Here is a 16,797-nt window from a genome sequence, read left to right as displayed (position 1 = left end):
CAGTTATAGTCTACAAGCAGCAATATGATGGACCATGAAGCATCAGTTATAGTACAAGCAGCAATACCATGAAGCATCAGTTATAGACTACAAGCAGCAATATGATGGACCATGAAGCATCAGTTATAGTCTACAAGCAGCAATATGAAGCATCAGTTATAGACCATGAAGCATCAGTTATAGTCTACAAGCAGCAATATGATGGACCATGAAGCATCAGTTATAGCAATATAAGCATCAGTTATAGACTACAAGCAGCAATATGATGGACCATGAAGCATCAGTTATAGACTACAAGCAGCAATATGACCATGAAGCATCAGTTATAGACTACAAGCAGCAATATGATGGACCATGAAGCATCAGTTATAGACTACAAGCAGCAATATGATGGACCATGAAGCATCAGTTATAGTCTACATCAGTTATAGACTACAAGCAATATGATGGACCATGAAGCATCAGTTATAGTCTACAAGCAGCAGTCAGTTATAGACTACAAGCAGCAATATGATGGACCATGAAGCATCAGTTATAGTCTACAAGCAGCAATATGATGGACCATGCATCAGTTATAGTCTACAAGCAGCAATATGATGGACCATGCATCAGTTATAGACTACAAGCAGCAATATGATGGACCATGAAGCATCAGTTATATGATGGACCATGAAGCATCAGTTATAGTCTACAAGCAGCAATATGATGGACCATGAAGCATCAGTTATAGTCTACAAGCAGCAATATGATGGACCATGAAGCATCAGTTATAGACTACAAGCAGCAATATGATGGACCATGAAGCATCAGTTATAGTCTACAAGCAGCAATATGATGGACCATGAAGCATCAGTTATAGTCTACAAGCAGCAATATGGAAGACCATGAAGCATCAGTTATAGTCTACAAGCAGCAATATGATGGACCATGAAGCATCAGTTATAGTCTACAAGCAGCAATATGATGGACCATGAAGCATCAGTTATAGTCTACAAGCAGCAATATGATGGACCATGAAGCATCAGTTATAGTCTACAAGCAGCAATATGATGGACCATGAAGCATCAGTTATAGGCTACAAGCAGCAATATGATGGACCATGAAGCATCAGTTATAGTCTACAAGCAGCAATATGATGGACCATGAAGCATCAGTTATAGTCTACAAGCAGCAATATGATGGACCATGAAGCATCAGTTATAGTCTACAAGCAGCAATATGATGGACCATGAAGCATCAGTTATAGTCTACAAGCAGCAATATGATGGACCATGAAGCATCAGTTATAGTCTACAAGCAGCAATATGATGGACCATGAAGCATCAGTTATAGTCTACAAGCAGCAATATGATGGATCATGAAGCATCAGTTATAGTCTACAAGCAGCAATATGATGGACCATGAAGCATCAGTTATAGACTACAAGCAGCAATATGATGGACCATGAAGCATCAGTTATAATTATAATAGTTAAAATAGCAGCAACCACAGACTATATGTCCCATGATTTTCTAAAATGGTCTCATGACTTTAGTTAGCTGTATATCTCATATTAGAGCTGTGTTGCTTTTGGGAGAGAAAAAAAATAGTGACTATAGCAGATATTGAACCCCGTGTAAATGATCACCTGTCAGTACCTCAACCTTCGTATACATTCATTATAAAAATCATCTTAATATCTGATATTGTGAGTAAACAACCTCAGAATAGAAAAGACAGAGTGCGTCTTCCAGCCCGTCAATGAATTACATCATGCACCCTATTAGTTAGTAAATTAACCTCAACATGTCCTAGAGAAGGCAGAGCGACAACACCAGCTCTATAGTGGGGCAGAGTTGACGACTAGAGAGAGAAGAGTGGGTCGATGCTGGTTAATGAATTTTACAGTGAATGTACCTGGAAAATATGTTGTTCTAGACCAGAGGTGACTGAATTAATGTTCAGGCTTATTGATAATCATTATATTAATGAAGTGTAATTTCAAAACATGAGCATAAAAACAGGTAATAATAAACATGAATCATCATTATATTAATTCACAGTAATCTGTTAAATGCTTTTTCAGTCCTTCCTCTTGCGTTAGCAGTGTGGAAAGGGACAGAAAGAAGCACATAGGAGTTTTCCTGTGAGGGGAGTGGTGATGTATCCAGGGAGAAAACTAAACTAATCTTCTGAAATGTCATTAGGGGTCTTATGCTTCCATCTATTGGAATTATGTAGCAACTGCAGTAGTACTGAATAATGTGTCATTCCTTACAAAAGTAGTAATTACTAATAATTGCAAGATATAACATTTTGTAGTTCATTTGACCACTTACGACCATAAAATAACCATTTATAGCTTAACAAACAATGAAATTAATTGAAATTAACCAAAAATATCATACATGTAGTTAATTATATAAAAATAAATATATTTACATTATCTGCCAAAGTAACAGCCCTGTAGACAGAGAAGAGTTCTCCAGTAGATACCAAAACATTCAAACGACATTTTCTCAAAAGTGAGGTTACAAGATGACCATCTTTCAAAGCAGAATAACTTTCCTATTGTTCCTCAACTGTAGTGTCTGATGTACCATTTTCCAGCTCAGAGTCTCTGCTTATATCTTATGTGAAAAACACAGTTTCAAATTTTGCAACGTAAGGCCAAATCGAGCCCGTCGGTCACATTTGACTGTATAAAACCTAGCAGTACTACTGATTTCTCTGAGAGTGAGGCAGATATATATATTACTGTGTAAAACCTAGCAGTACTACTGATTTCTCTGAGAGTGAGGCAGATATATATTATTACTGTGTAAAACCTAGCAGTACTACTGATTTCTCTGAGAGTGAGGCAGATATATATTATTACTGTGTAAAACCTAGCAGTACTACTGATTTCACTGAGAGTGAGACAGATATATATTATTACTGTGTAAAACCTAGTAGTACTACTGATTTCACTGAGAGTGAGGCAGATATAATTATTACTGTTAAAAAGAGAGTCGGACTCTGAGAATGCAGCAGATATTTATTATTACTTTAAAATGAAATGTACTACATGAAATAACTGAAAGGCAGAAAACAACAAACTGTGTAAAACTAGCAGTACACTGATTTCATCTGAGTGAAACTATATAAAGACAGGAACAATCACCCACTGAAATCACAAAGTGAGACTCAGGCTACCTAAATTACTGTTCCCAAAGAGACAACAGAATCACTGATTTCTCTGATTGAGAATCGCCTCAGGCAGATAATATTATTACAACACCCTAATCAGTACCGCTGATCCTCAAATACTAAACACCCTAATACGAAAAACAACATATAACCCATGTCACACCCTGGCCTACCCAAACATATAACAAAAACACAAGATACAATGACCAAGGCGTGACACAGATATATATATGATTATAGAGGGTCAACAGGTCAGCACCATAGGAGTAAATAATAATCACTATGGTTATAGAGGGTCAACACTATAGGAGTAAAAAATAATCACTGTGGTTATAGAGGGTCAACAGGTCAGCACTATAGGAGTAAATAATAATCACTGTGGTTATAGAGGGTCAACACTATAGGAGTAAATAATAACCACTGTATCAGTACTACTGATTTCTCTGAGAGTGAGGCAGATATATATTATTACTGTGTAAAACCTAGCAGTACTACTGATTTCTCTGAGAGTGAGTCAGATATATATTATTACTGTGTAAAACCTAGCAGTACTACTGATTTCTCTGAGAGTGAGGCAGATATATATTATAACTGTGTAAAACCTAGCAGTTCTACTGATTTATCTGAGAGTGAGGCAGATATATATTATTACTGTGTAAAACCGTGCAGTACTACTGATTTCTCCGAGAGTGAGGCATTTATAGAGGCAGGGTAGCCTAGTGGTTAGAGTGTTGGACTAATAACCAAAAGGTTGCAAGTTTGAATCCCCGAGCTGACAAGGTACAAATCTGCCATTCTGCCCCTGAACAGGCAGTTAACCCACTGTTCCTAGGCCGTCATTGAAAATAAGAATGTGTTCTTAACTTACTTGCCTAGTAAAATAAAAATTAAATTAAATATATATTATTATATATTATTACTGTGTAATACCTAGCAGTACTAGTGATTTCTCTGGCAGATGTATAGCATTTAGCAAATACCTTGTCTCTCTGAAATGAAACCTTCCAGTGATACATTTTAAACAAATGCATGTCTGTCATTGAACAACCCCATGCCATGATTAGATAGTGAAAAAACACACCAATCTCTTTCATAATTTCTTTAAGAAACAACAGCAAATTGAAGGGCAATTCTGTTTTAAACAACTTCTTTAAACAATTAAAAGCTCATCTACATACATTTCTGAAAATGAATATATAGCTTTTTGGAATGAAACTCTTCTTATGTTTCCCCATCTGAGCTCAGAGTAGATGAGAGATGTAATGTTTGTCTCTGTTGTGTTGAAGACCAATCAAGCAGGAGAGACCAGCCTCCCCTGTTCCCAGCTGTGTGTCCATGAAGAGTGACCAGGTCTATGAGTCAACCTATAGAGTTTAGAGAGGGAGACTTTTCTACTGAACAAAGGTAAGAAGAACTCATGGGTCCTGGTCAGTGAGTTAAACAACACTGTCTCTAGTCATTTCTCCTCCCATTTTCCCATTTATTGTTGTTGTTTTCATAATCCATAGGCTCATCATTTTGTCCATTTTCATAGTCCTAAAACAATATTAAACAAACACAACATTCCCTCTCTGTGTGTGTGTGTGTGTGTGTGTCTGTGTGTGTGTGTGTGTGTGTGTGTGTGTGTGTGTGTGTGTGTGTGTGTGTGTGTGTGTGTGTGTGTGTGTGTGTGTGTGTGTGTGTGTGTGTGTGTGTGTGTGTGTGTGTGTGTGTGTGTGTGTGTGTGTGTGTGTGTGTGTGTGTGTGTGTGTGTGTGTGTGTGTGTGTACTCCCTGGATGAGGAGATGTAATCTCATGTTTTCTCCATAGAAACCAACAGGAGAGATCAGAGTCAGAGATTCTCAGTGGTCAGTCTTCCCAGATTCATCAAACAGACCTGGCCTCCATATTCAGTGTATGTGGTCCTGTTATGTACATTTGTTTTTGTTTACCTCAAGTAAAGCTGATCTGTCAATCATCCATTAATGTGTTAATGAGAAAGCATTTATTATCTTGCTTAACTTATTTACTTTATTTATTTCAGTTGCTTGAACAGAATATTATAACATTTGTGAAGAACGAGCTGAAGATGTTCAAAAGGATTCTTAGTCCAGAACTCCCAGAAGGCTTTGAGAGTCAGAAGCAGGATAAGGAAGTGGTGGATGCTGAAGATGAGAAGCAGGAGAGCAGTGCCAGAGAGGGGGCTCTGAAGATCACACTGCACATCCTGAGGAAAATGAACCAGAATGAGCTTGCTGACACACTGGAGAAATGTAAGATCTGTCTGTCTCATGTTGAATGGTGTTTTATAACATTTAAAAGCTGTAGCTAAAGTAGCTATGTAACTCAATGATATTGTAGCAGCCTTAACACAAAACATAGTGACCTCATCAAGTAGCAGCAGGGATGTGTTGTGGTGATTCATTTAGAGAGAGAGAGAGAGACCATCTATAATACCAATAATATTTTAATCAGTGACACCAGTCTGTAATGCATTATGAAAATATTAAAACATTTATACAGTGAGCTGAGAGAATAAATTATTATAATGTACAACTTTATAACAGTCCTACAATACTGTAGACATTAAAACATAAATAATATTAATATCCTCTGTGTTATTTCTAGATTCAGATGATCCTGCTGTGATTTGCCAACGTGAACTCAAATCTAATCTAAAGAAGAAGTTTCAATGTGTATTTGAGGGGATCGCTAAACAAGGAAACCCAACACTTCTCAATAAGATCTACACAGAGCTCTACATCACAGAGGGTGGAACAGGAGAGGTCAATAATGAACATGAGCTGAGACAGATTGAGACAACAACCAGGAAACAAGCAAGACCAGAGACTGCAATCAAATGTAACGACATCTTCAAACCCTTAACTGGACAAGACAAACTTATCAGAACTGTGCTGACAAAGGGAGTTGCTGGCATTGGAAAAACAGTCTCTGTGCAGAAGTTCATTCTGGACTGGGCTGAAGGAAAAGCAAATCAGGATGTCCAATTTGTATTTTCATTCCCTTTTCGGGAGCTGAATTTGATGAAAGGGGACAAACACACTTTCATTGAACTTCTCAATCACTTCTCAATGGAAACTAAACAATCAGGAATCTCCAACTACGACAAGTACAAAGTTCTGTTCATATTTGATGGTCTGGATGAGTGCCGACTGCCCCTAGACTTCCAGAAGAACAAGATCTGTTGGGACGTCACAGAGTCAACCTCAGTGGATGTTATGCTGACAAATCTCATCAAGGGAAATCTGCTTCCCTCTGCTCTCCTCTGGATAACTACCCGACCTGCAGCAGCCAATAAGATCCCTTCAGGGTGTGTTGACCAGGTGACAGAGGTACGAGGGTTCAATGACCCACAGAAGGAGGAATACTTCAGGAAGAGATTCAGTGATGAGGATCTGGCCATTAGAATCATCTCACACATAAAGACATCAAGGAGCCTCCACATCATGTGCCACATTCCAGTCTTCTGTTGGATTTCTGCAACAGTCCTTGAACACATGCTGAAACATAAGAGAGAAGAGATGCCCAAGACTCTGACTGAGATGTACACACACCTTGTGGTGTTTCATACCAAACAGAAGAATGAAAAGTATCTTGGGAAAGAAGAGACAGATCCACACTGGAATAAAGAGAGCATTCTGTCACTGGGAAAACTGGCTTTTCAACAGCTTATGAAGGGCAATCTGATTTTCTATGAAGAAGACCTGAAAGAGGCTGGCATTGATGTCAATGAAGCCTCAGTGTACTCAGGATTGTGCACACAGCTCTTTAAAGAGGAATGTGGGCTGTACCAGGACAAGGTGTACTGCTTTGTTCATCTGAGCATTCAGGAGTTTCTGGCTGCTGTATATGTGTTCCTCTCATTCATCAACAACAATGAGAATCTAATGGACAAACTGCAAACAAAAGACGAGTCTGAAGTTACTTTCTACAAGAGTGCTGTGGATAAAGCCTTACGAAGTGAGGCAGGAAACCTGGACCTTTTCCTCCGCTTCCTTCTGGGCCTCTCACTGGAGTCCAATCAGAAGCACTTACGAGGTCTACTGACAAAGACAAGAAGCAGCTCACAGAGCCATGAAGAAACAGTCAAGTACATCAAGGAGAAGATCAGGGAGAATCCCTCTCCAGAGAGGAGCATCAATCTGTTCCACTGTCTGAATGAACTGAATGACCATTCTCTAATGAAGGAGATCCAAAGATACCTAAGATCAGGAAGTCTCTCAGAAGCTAAACTGTCACCTGCACAGTGGTCAGCTCTGGTCTTTGTGTTGCTGACTTCAGAAAAGGAGCTGGATGTGTTTGACCTGAAGAAATACTCCAGATCAGAGGAAGGTCTTCTGAGGCTGCTGCCAGTGGTCAAAGCCTCCAGAGATGTTCTGTGAGTAAATAAAATGACATTTAAGAACTAATCATCAGGAAGAAATATTAAGCTGAGGAAAATGTGTAATATAATATGTGGATAATATTATATTGAAAAACATATTGAATCAATGCATTGATTTTCACATTAGTATAACAGTATGACCATACAGTTCTATGTTGTTTGAGAGAATAAACCAAATGCATCCATTGTCCTTCTACACTACTGGTGTTAAATTGTGTGTTTGTGAAGTCATGATGATCTCTTTGCAGGCTGTCAGGCTGTGGAGTCACAGAGGAAGGCTGTGCTTCTCTGGTCTCGGCGCTGAGGTCAAATCCCTCACACCTGAGAGAGCTGGATCTGAGTAACAATGACCTGAAGGATTCAGGAGTGAAGCTGCTCTCTGCTGGACTGGAGGATCCCCACTGTAAACTGGAGACTCTGAGGTCAGTATTCCTGTAGTTGGTCAACAAGTGACGACTGTTGTTTCATATTAGGTGACAAGTGACAACTGAAAGTGTCATATTAGGTGAAAGTACAGAATGTCACCTTTATGTATCTAGTTTTCCCATTTGAAGCAGTCTTAATTATTTGGACAAATACATTTCATCAAAGTTTAGAGTTTCGTCCAATTTTCCGTGATTACATCCAGCTTGTGATTCCACTAACTTGTTGAATTAATTTGCAGTTTGTCTTGGTTGTGTTTTAGATGTTTTTCCTAATAGAAACTGAATGGTGAATAATGTCCTGTCATTTTGGAGTCACTTCACTTGTATTGTCAGTAAGAATAGAAGATGTTTCTGAACAATTCTACATTCATGTGGATGCTACTATGATTATGAATAATAATGAATAATAAATCGTGAATAATGACGAACACCAAAGTTATAGAGGCATTAAGATCAGAAAAAATGGTAACCTCCCTTGTTATTGGTAATGGTGAGAGGTTAGTATGTTTTGTTGTAGCCTCTGTTATTGGTAATGGTGAGAGGTTAGCATGTTTTGTTGTAGCCTCTGTTATTGGTAATGGTGAGAGGTTAGTATGTTTTGTTGTAGCCTCTGTTATTGGTAATGGTGAGAGGTTAGTATGTTTTGTTGTAGCCTCTGTTATTGGTAATGGTGAGAGGTTAGCATGTTTTGTTGTAGCCTCTGTTATTGGTAATGGTGAGAGGTTAGTATGTTTTGTTGTAGCCTCTGTTATTGGTAATGGTGAGAGGTTAGTATGTTTTGTTGTATCCTCTGTTATTGGTAATGGTGAGAGGTTAGCATGTTTTGTTGTATCCTCTGTTAGGTAATGGTGAGAGGTTAGCATGTTTTGTTGTAGCCTCTGTTATTGGTAATGGTGAGTGGTTAGTATGTTTTGTTGTAGTCTCTGTTATTGGTAATGGTGAGAGGTTAGTATGTTTTGTTGTAGCCTCTGTTATTGGTAATGGTGAGAGGTTAGTATGTTTTGTTGTAGCCTCTGTTATTGGTAATGGCGAGAGGTTAGCATGTTTGTTGTAGCCTCTGTTATTGGTAATGGTGAGAGGTTAGCATGTTTTGTTGTAGCCTCTGTTATTGGTAATGGTGCGAGGTTAGTATGTTTTGCTGTAGCCTCTGTTATTGGTAATGGTGAGAGGTTAGCATGTTTTGTTGTAGTCTCTGTTATTGGTAATGGTGAGAGGTTAGCATGTTTTGTTGTAGCCTCTGTTATTGGTAATGGTGAGAGGTTAGTATGTTTTGTTGTATCCTCTGTTATTGGTAATGATGAGAGATTAGCATGTTTTGATGTAGCTTCTGTTATTGGTAATGGTGAGAGGTTAGTATGTTTTGCTGTAGCCTCTGTTCTTGGTAATGATGAGAGATTAGCATGTTTTGATGTAGCTTCTGTTATTGGTAATGGTGAGAGGTTAGCATGTTTTGTTGTAGCCTCTGTTATTGGTAATGGTGAGAGGCTAGCATGTTTTGTTGTAGCCTCTGTTATTGGTAATGGTGAGAGGCTAGCATGTTTTGTTGTAGCCTCTGTTATTGGTAATGGTGAGAGGTTAGCATGTTTTGTTGCAGCCTCTATTATTGGTAATGGTGAGAGGTTAGTATGTTTTGTTGTAGCCTCTGTTATTGGTAATGGCGAGAGGTTAGCATGTTTTGTTGTAGCCTCTGTTATTGGTAATGATGAGAGGTTAGCATGTTTTGTTGTAGTCTGTTAAATGTAATGGTGAGAGGTTAGTATGTTTTGTTGTAGCCTCTGTTATTGGTAATGGTGAGAGGTTAGCATGTTTTGTTGTAGCCTCTGTTATTGGTAATGGTGAGAGGTTAGTATGTTTTGTTGTAGCCTCTGTTATTGGTAATGGTGAGAGGTTAGTATGTTTTGTTGTATCCTCTGTTATTGGTAATGGTGAGAGGTTAGCATGTTTTGTTGTATCCTCTGTTATTGGTAATGGTGAGAGGTTAGCATGTTTTGTTGTAGCCTCTGTTATTGGTAATGGTGAGTGGTTAGTATGTTTTGTTGTAGTCTCTGTTATTGGTAATGGTGAGAGGTTAGTATGTTTTGTTGTAGCCTCTGTTATTGGTAATGGTGAGAGGTTAGTATGTTTTTTTGTAGCCTCTGTTATTGGTAATGGCGAGAGGTTAGCATGTTTGTTGTAGCCTCTGTTATTGGTAATGGCGAGAGGTTAGCATGTTTGTTGTAGCCTCTGTTATTGGTAATGGTGCGAGGTTAGTATGTTTTGCTGTAGCCTCTGTTATTGGTAATGGTGAGAGGTTAGCATGTTTTGTTGTAGTCTCTGTTATTGGTAATGGTGAGAGGTTAGCATGTTTTGTTGTAGCCTCTGTTATTGGTAATGGTGAGAGGTTAGTATGTTTTGTTGTATCCTCTGTTATTGGTAATGATGAGAGATTAGCATGTTTTGATGTAGCTTCTGTTATTGGTAATGGTGAGAGGTTAGTATGTTTTGCTGTAGCCTCTGTTCTTGGTAATGATGAGAGATTAGCATGTTTTGATGTAGCTTCTGTTATTGGTAATGGTGAGAGGTTAGCATGTTTTGTTGTAGCCTCTGTTATTGGTAATGGTGAGAGGCTAGCATGTTTTGTTGTAGCCTCTGTTATTGGTAATGGTGAGAGGCTAGCATGTTTTGTTGTAGCCTCTGTTATTGGTAATGGTGAGAGGTTAGCATGTTTTGTTGCAGCCTCTATTATTGGTAATGGTGAGAGGTTAGTATGTTTTGTTGTAGCCTCTGTTATTGGTAATGGCGAGAGGTTAGCATGTTTTGTTGTAGCCTCTGTTATTGGTAATGATGAGAGGTTAGCATGTTTTGTTGTAGTCTGTTAAATGTAATGGTGAGAGGTTAGTATGTTTTGTTGTAGCCTCTGTTATTGGTAATGGTGAGAGGTTAGCATGTTTTGTTGTAGCCTCTGTTATTGGTAATGGTGAGAGGTTAGTAGGTTTTGTTGTAGCCTCTGTTATTGTAATGGTGAGAGGTTAGTATGTTTTGTTGTAGCCTCTGTTATTGGTAATGGTGAGAGGTTAGCATGTTTTGTTGTAGCCTCTGTTATTGGTAATGGTGAGAGGTTAGTATGTTTTGTTGTAGTCTCTGTTATTGGTAATGGTGAGAGGTTAGCATGTTTTGTTGTAGCCTCTGTTATTGGTAATGGTGAGAGGTTAGCATGTTTTGTTGTAGCCTCTGTTATTGTAATGGTGAGAGGTTAGCATGTTTTGTTGTAGCCTCTGTTATTGGTAATGGTGAGAGGTTAGTATGTTTTGTTGTAGCCTCTGTTATTGGTAATGGAGAGAGGTTAGCATGTTTTGTTGTAGCCTCTGGTATTGGTAATGGTGAGAGGTTAGTATGTTTTGTTGTAGCCTCTGTTATTGGTTATGTTGAGAGGTTAGCATGTTTTGTTGTATCCTCTGTTATTGGTAATGGTGAGAGGTTAGTGTGTTTTGTTGTAGTCTCTGTTATTGGTAATGGTGAGAGGTTATTATGTTTTGTTGTAGCCTCTGTTATTGGTAATAGTGAGAGGTTAGCATGTTTTGTTGTAGTCTCTGTTATTGGTAATGGTGAGAGGTTAGCATGTTTTGTTGTAGCCTCTGTTATTGGTAATAGTGAGAGGTTAGCATGTTTTGTTGTAGTCTCTGTTATTGGTAATGGTGAGAGGTTAGCATGTTTTGTTGTAGCCTCTGTAATTTTCTCACTCATTGTTATTCTGGCATATATTCTTGATTCATTCATGATTTTTCCTTATCAAGACATAATCAGGATTAATTTAGTAGTCTTTAGAAACATGTTATCTACTCACTTAGATGAAAAATGAGTCCTGTCATCATCCACCATTCAGTTACTAAAACAAAAAACAAACAAAACCCAAAACATACTAAAAATGCTATAAACAAGTTTGGGACCAAATACTAAACTTTTGACTACTTTAATACACTATAAGTGAATTGGTCAGAATAGTTATGACTTATTCAAATGGGGGACTAGATATATAAAGTGCTTTAATTTTTCTAAATGGTGAAACAGATATGTATTAAAATATCCTCAAATAAAAGGTGACATTATAAACTGTCACCTCATATGAAACATTTGATCTGAAATCCAAAATGTTGGAGAATAGAGCCACATTCAAACTGTTAGCTTCACTGTCAAAATAGATATGGTGTGGACTGTATACTCAATACAATCTAAATCTGATACCTCACTGTCTAAATAGATATGGTGTGGACTGTATACTCAATACAATCTAAATCTGATACCTCACTGTCTAAATAGATATGGTGTGGACTGTATACTCAATACAATCTAAATCTGATTCCTCACTGTCTAAATAGATATGGTGTGGACTGTATACTCAATACAATCTAAATCTGATTCCTCACTGTCTAAATAGATATGGTGTGGACTGTATACTCAATACAATCTAAATCTGATACCTCACTGTCTAAATAGATATGGTGTGGACTGTATACTCAATACAATCTAAATCTGATTCCTCACTGTCTGTCTTCTGACTGATACTGCTTTTAAACTGGTCTGGTCAGTCTACTATAATATTTGGGATATAAATGTTTCACTCTACAAGTAATATTATGATCATATATAATAATGACACATTCATTAGTTTATGAATAGATATGGCAGGTTTCAGGACACTGATATATCTGAATATGTTGGAAAAATATACTGCCACTATTTTCACCACCAAAGAATAGCAGTGTGATTTTAATCTGATTTGACTCTTTGCAGGCTGTCAGGCTGTGGAGTCACAGAGGAAGGCTGTGCTTCTCTGGTCTCAGCTCTGAGGTCAAATCCCTCACACCTGAGAGAGCTGGATCTGAGTAACAATGACCTGAAGGATTCAGGAGTGAAGCTGCTCTCTGCTGGACTGGGGAATCCCCACTGTAAACTGGAGACTCTGAGGTCAGTATTCCTGTAGTTGGTCAACAAGTGATAACTGTTCACCAGATACACATGTGTTTACCAGACACACATAGTCCACACCATATGTGTTTGGACAGTGAAGCTTACAGTTTTAAATGTGCTGCTATGGTCCAGTATTTTGGATTTGAGATAGAATGTTTCATATTAGGTGACAGTACATACAGAGGTACACACATCATGGTAATGGTGAGGTTAGCATGTTTTGTTGTAGCCTCTGTTATTGGTAATGTTGAGAGGTTAGCATGTTTTGTTGTAGCCTCTGTTATTGGTAATGGTGAGAGGTTAGCATGTTTTGTTGTAGCCTCTGTTATTGGTAATGGTGAGAGGTTAGCATGTTTTGTTGTAGCCTCTGTTATTGGTAATGGTGAGAGGTTAGCATGTTTTGTTGTAGCCTCTGTTATTGGTAATGGTGAGAGGTTAGCATGTTTTGTTGTAGCCTCTGTTATTGGTAATGGTGAGAGGTTAGTATGTTTTGCTGTAGCCTCTGTTCTTGGTAATGATGAGAGATTAGCATGTTTTGATGTAGCTTCTGTTATTGGTAATGGTGAGAGGTTAGCATGTTTTGTTGTAGCCTCTGTTATTGGTAATGGTGAGAGGCTAGCATGTTTTGTTGTAGCCTCTGTTATTGGTAATGGTGAGAGGCTAGCATGTTTTGTTGTAGCCTCTGTTATTGGTAATGGTGAGAGGTTAGCATGTTTTGTTGCAGCCTCTATTATTGGTAATGGTGAGAGGTTAGTATGTTTTGTTGTAGCCTCTGTTATTGGTAATGGCGAGAGGTTAGCATGTTTTGTTGTAGCCTCTGTTATTGGTAATGATGAGAGGTTAGCATGTTTTGTTGTAGTCTGTTAAATGTAATGGTGAGAGGTTAGTATGTTTTGTTGTAGCCTCTGTTATTGGTAATGGTGAGAGGTTAGCATGTTTTGTTGTAGCCTCTGTTATTGGTAATGGTGAGAGGTTAGTATGTTTTGTTGTAGCCTCTGTTATTGGTAATGGTGAGAGGTTAGTATGTTTTGTTGTATCCTCTGTTATTGGTAATGGTGAGAGGTTAGCATGTTTTGTTGTATCCTCTGTTATTGGTAATGGTGAGAGGTTAGCATGTTTTGTTGTAGCCTCTGTTATTGGTAATGGTGAGTGGTTAGTATGTTTTGTTGTAGTCTCTGTTATTGGTAATGGTGAGAGGTTAGTATGTTTTGTTGTAGCCTCTGTTATTGGTAATGGTGAGAGGTTAGTATGTTTTGTTGTAGCCTCTGTTATTGGTAATGGCGAGAGGTTAGCATGTTTGTTGTAGCCTCTGTTATTGGTAATGGCGAGAGGTTAGCATGTTTGTTGTAGCCTCTGTTATTGGTAATGGTGCGAGGTTAGTATGTTTTGCTGTAGCCTCTGTTATTGGTAATGGTGAGAGGTTAGCATGTTTTGTTGTAGTCTCTGTTATTGGTAATGGTGAGAGGTTAGCATGTTTTGTTGTAGCCTCTGTTATTGGTAATGGTGAGAGGTTAGTATGTTTTGTTGTATCCTCTGTTATTGGTAATGATGAGAGATTAGCATGTTTTGATGTAGCTTCTGTTATTGGTAATGGTGAGAGGTTAGTATGTTTTGCTGTAGCCTCTGTTCTTGGTAATGATGAGAGATTAGCATGTTTTGATGTAGCTTCTGTTATTGGTAATGGTGAGAGGTTAGCATGTTTTGTTGTAGCCTCTGTTATTGGTAATGGTGAGAGGCTAGCATGTTTTGTTGTAGCCTCTGTTATTGGTAATGGTGAGAGGCTAGCATGTTTTGTTGTAGCCTCTGTTATTGGTAATGGTGAGAGGTTAGCATGTTTTGTTGCAGCCTCTATTATTGGTAATGGTGAGAGGTTAGTATGTTTTGTTGTAGCCTCTGTTATTGGTAATGGCGAGAGGTTAGCATGTTTTGTTGTAGCCTCTGTTATTGGTAATGATGAGAGGTTAGCATGTTTTGTTGTAGTCTGTTAAATGTAATGGTGAGAGGTTAGTATGTTTTGTTGTAGCCTCTGTTATTGGTAATGGTGAGAGGTTAGCATGTTTTGTTGTAGCCTCTGTTATTGGTAATGGTGAGAGGTTAGTAGGTTTTGTTGTAGCCTCTGTTATTGTAATGGTGAGAGGTTAGTATGTTTTGTTGTAGCCTCTGTTATTGGTAATGGTGAGAGGTTAGCATGTTTTGTTGTAGCCTCTGTTATTGGTAATGGTGAGAGGTTAGTATGTTTTGTTGTAGTCTCTGTTATTGGTAATGGTGAGAGGTTAGCATGTTTTGTTGTAGCCTCTGTTATTGGTAATGGTGAGAGGTTAGCATGTTTTGTTGTAGCCTCTGTTATTGTAATGGTGAGAGGTTAGCATGTTTTGTTGTAGCCTCTGTTATTGGTAATGGTGAGAGGTTAGTATGTTTTGTTGTAGCCTCTGTTATTGGTAATGGAGAGAGGTTAGCATGTTTTGTTGTAGCCTCTGGTATTGGTAATGGTGAGAGGTTAGTATGTTTTGTTGTAGCCTCTGTTATTGGTTATGTTGAGAGGTTAGCATGTTTTGTTGTATCCTCTGTTATTGGTAATGGTGAGAGGTTAGTGTGTTTTGTTGTAGTCTCTGTTATTGGTAATGGTGAGAGGTTATTATGTTTTGTTGTAGCCTCTGTTATTGGTAATAGTGAGAGGTTAGCATGTTTTGTTGTAGTCTCTGTTATTGGTAATGGTGAGAGGTTAGCATGTTTTGTTGTAGCCTCTGTTATTGGTAATAGTGAGAGGTTAGCATGTTTTGTTGTAGTCTCTGTTATTGGTAATGGTGAGAGGTTAGCATGTTTTGTTGTAGCCTCTGTAATTTTCTCACTCATTGTTATTCTGGCATATATTCTTGATTCATTCATGATTTTTCCTTATCAAGACATAATCAGGATTAATTTAGTAGTCTTTAGAAACATGTTATACTCACTTAGATGAAAAATGAGTCCTGTCATCATCCACCATTCAGTTACTAAAACAAAAAACAAACAAAACCCAAAACATACTAAAAATGCTATAAACAAGTTTGGGACCAAATACTAAACTTTTGACTACTTTAATACACTATAAGTGAATTGGTCAGAATAGTTATGACTTATTCAAATGGGGGACTAGATATATAAAGTGCTTTAATTTTTCTAAATGGTGAAACAGATATGTATTAAAATATCCTCAAATAAAAGGTGACATTATAAACTGTCACCTCATATGAAACATTTGATCTGAAATCCAAAATGTTGGAGAATAGAGCCACATTCAAACTGTTAGCTTCACTGTCAAAATAGATATGGTGTGGACTGTATACTCAATACAATCTAAATCTGATACCTCACTGTCTAAATAGATATGGTGTGGACTGTATACTCAATACAATCTAAATCTGATACCTCACTGTCTAAATAGATATGGTGTGGACTGTATACTCAATACAATCTAAATCTGATTCCTCACTGTCTAAATAGATATGGTGTGGACTGTATACTCAATACAATCTAAATCTGATTCCTCACTGTCTAAATAGATATGGTGTGGACTGTATACTCAATACAATCTAAATCTGATACCTCACTGTCTAAATAGATATGGTGTGGACTGTATACTCAATACAATCTAAATCTGATTCCTCACTGTCTGTCTTCTGACTGATACTGCTTTTTAAACTGGTCTGGTCAGTCTACTATAATATTTGGGATATAAATGTTTCACTCTACAAGTAATATTATGATCATATATAATAATGACACATTCATTAGTTTATGAATAGATATGGCAGGTTTCAGGACACTGATATATCTGAATATGTTGGAAAAATATACTGCCACTATTTTCACCACCAAAGAATAGCAGTGTGA

General features: G+C 37.8%; 2 protein-coding genes across 8 annotated transcripts in view; both read left to right on the top strand.

Moving 5' to 3' along the window:
• The window catches only part of LOC127924401 (NACHT, LRR and PYD domains-containing protein 12-like), a 37,522-nt gene that overhangs the window by 10,401 nt on the left and 10,324 nt on the right, over positions 1–16,797 (top strand). The window contains 6 exon segments of the mRNA XM_052509145.1: positions 4,455–4,572; positions 4,978–5,062; positions 5,192–5,420; positions 5,776–7,546; positions 7,801–7,974; positions 12,748–12,921. Of these exon segments, the coding sequence (XP_052365105.1) occupies positions 4,523–4,572; positions 4,978–5,062; positions 5,192–5,420; positions 5,776–7,546; positions 7,801–7,974; positions 12,748–12,921 (2,483 nt within the window). The 5' untranslated portion in view covers positions 4,455–4,522.
• LOC127924402 (uncharacterized) lies at positions 7,986–15,815 on the top strand. Of its 7 annotated transcripts, none has more exons than XM_052509148.1 (9): positions 7,986–8,519; positions 8,565–8,789; positions 9,282–9,416; positions 9,775–9,954; positions 10,223–10,267; positions 10,583–10,850; positions 10,941–10,984; positions 13,987–14,031; positions 15,736–15,815. In XM_052509148.1, the coding sequence occupies exons 1-6, from the start codon at positions 8,398–8,400 to the stop codon at positions 10,833–10,835; spliced, it is 960 nt and encodes a 319-aa protein (XP_052365108.1). In that variant the 5' UTR covers positions 7,986–8,397; the 3' UTR covers positions 10,836–10,850; positions 10,941–10,984; positions 13,987–14,031; positions 15,736–15,815. The 7 variants fall into 7 exon arrangements, with proteins under 7 accessions (XP_052365108.1, XP_052365109.1, XP_052365112.1 ...); XM_052509149.1 differs by having other exon boundaries at positions 10,941–11,208; XM_052509152.1 differs by having other exon boundaries at positions 9,775–9,909; positions 10,583–10,984.

This window comes from Oncorhynchus keta, unplaced genomic scaffold (genome assembly GCF_023373465.1).
Source record: "Oncorhynchus keta strain PuntledgeMale-10-30-2019 unplaced genomic scaffold, Oket_V2 Un_contig_398_pilon_pilon, whole genome shotgun sequence".
Taxonomy (NCBI): Eukaryota; Metazoa; Chordata; class Actinopteri; order Salmoniformes; family Salmonidae; genus Oncorhynchus; species Oncorhynchus keta.
Note: the sequence above shows the minus strand (reverse complement) of the source record. Positions and strands in the feature narration are given on the sequence as shown.